We start from the raw sequence: 806 nt of genomic DNA, 5'->3' as shown, positions 1-806 counted from the left end.
CCTGTGCATTTGTGTATGTCTACCAAGCTCAGTTTTGTTCACCTCTCCTTTAGCGAAACAAGGGAGGTCACTGGGCCACAGGTCTAAGACTGCCACACCCCCATGGCTGCCAGCTTATTCCCCAACCCCCACCAAGCACCAACCATGGACCTCCATCCTCTATGGTTGGTCCAAAGGCCAGAAGCAGTGACCACTGTCTAATGACGGTGCCCAGAAGCCCCCGGCCCCAAGGCTGTGGGCTCTGAACCAGCCCCGAGGGACGCTCACCATGACTGGCGAGGAGGCCACCTTCACAGTGGCTGGGAGCGTGGTGGTGCCCGGCGTCACGGCCACGGTTTTGACGATAGTGGTGCCAGCCGGGACACTCAGGACCGTGGGTGCCGAGGAAGGAGGGATCTTCTGGGTGGCAGCAGCCGCGGCTGCCAATGCAGCCATGCCACTCATCTGCGGGCTCCTGCCAATGACCTGCAAGGGACACAAGGAGCTTGAGCCCACAGGGAGCACCAGACCCGAGGCAGCCCCAATCCCTGCTTCCTGGAGCAGCACCTCTTGGCTTTGAGGAAAGCCAGGCGCTGCTCTACTGACCCCAGACCTGGACTCCCACCATCAACCAGGCCCACGTCAAACCCCAGCTGGCTAGCTTCTCCCCTCAGAAAATACATATTTAAAATGCCCTTGAGATCAGATGGCGAGGAGACCATTCTGAGGTGTCAGCTTACTAATCCTGAAGTTAGTGATGAGAGATTGCCTCATCAGCACTTTCCAGGCCTTGGATGAAAGGTGGTAGCACAGGGTGGGAGTCAACC

At 58.4% G+C, this 806-nt stretch overlaps 1 protein-coding gene across 1 annotated transcript in view; it reads right to left on the bottom strand.

The window, feature by feature from the left end:
• The window catches only part of HCFC1 (host cell factor C1), a gene marked incomplete at both ends in the record, with an annotated part of 18,773 nt that overhangs the window by 7,604 nt on the left and 10,363 nt on the right, over positions 1–806 (bottom strand). The window contains 1 exon segment of the mRNA XM_010832876.1: positions 198–592. Within this exon segment, the coding sequence (XP_010831178.1) occupies positions 198–592 (395 nt within the window).

The sequence above is a fragment of the Bison bison genome, unplaced genomic scaffold, assembly GCF_000754665.1.
Source record: "Bison bison bison isolate TAMUID 2011002044 unplaced genomic scaffold, Bison_UMD1.0 scf7180017835984, whole genome shotgun sequence".
NCBI lineage: Eukaryota > Metazoa > Chordata > Mammalia > Artiodactyla > Bovidae > Bison > Bison bison.
Note: the sequence above shows the minus strand (reverse complement) of the source record. Positions and strands in the feature narration are given on the sequence as shown.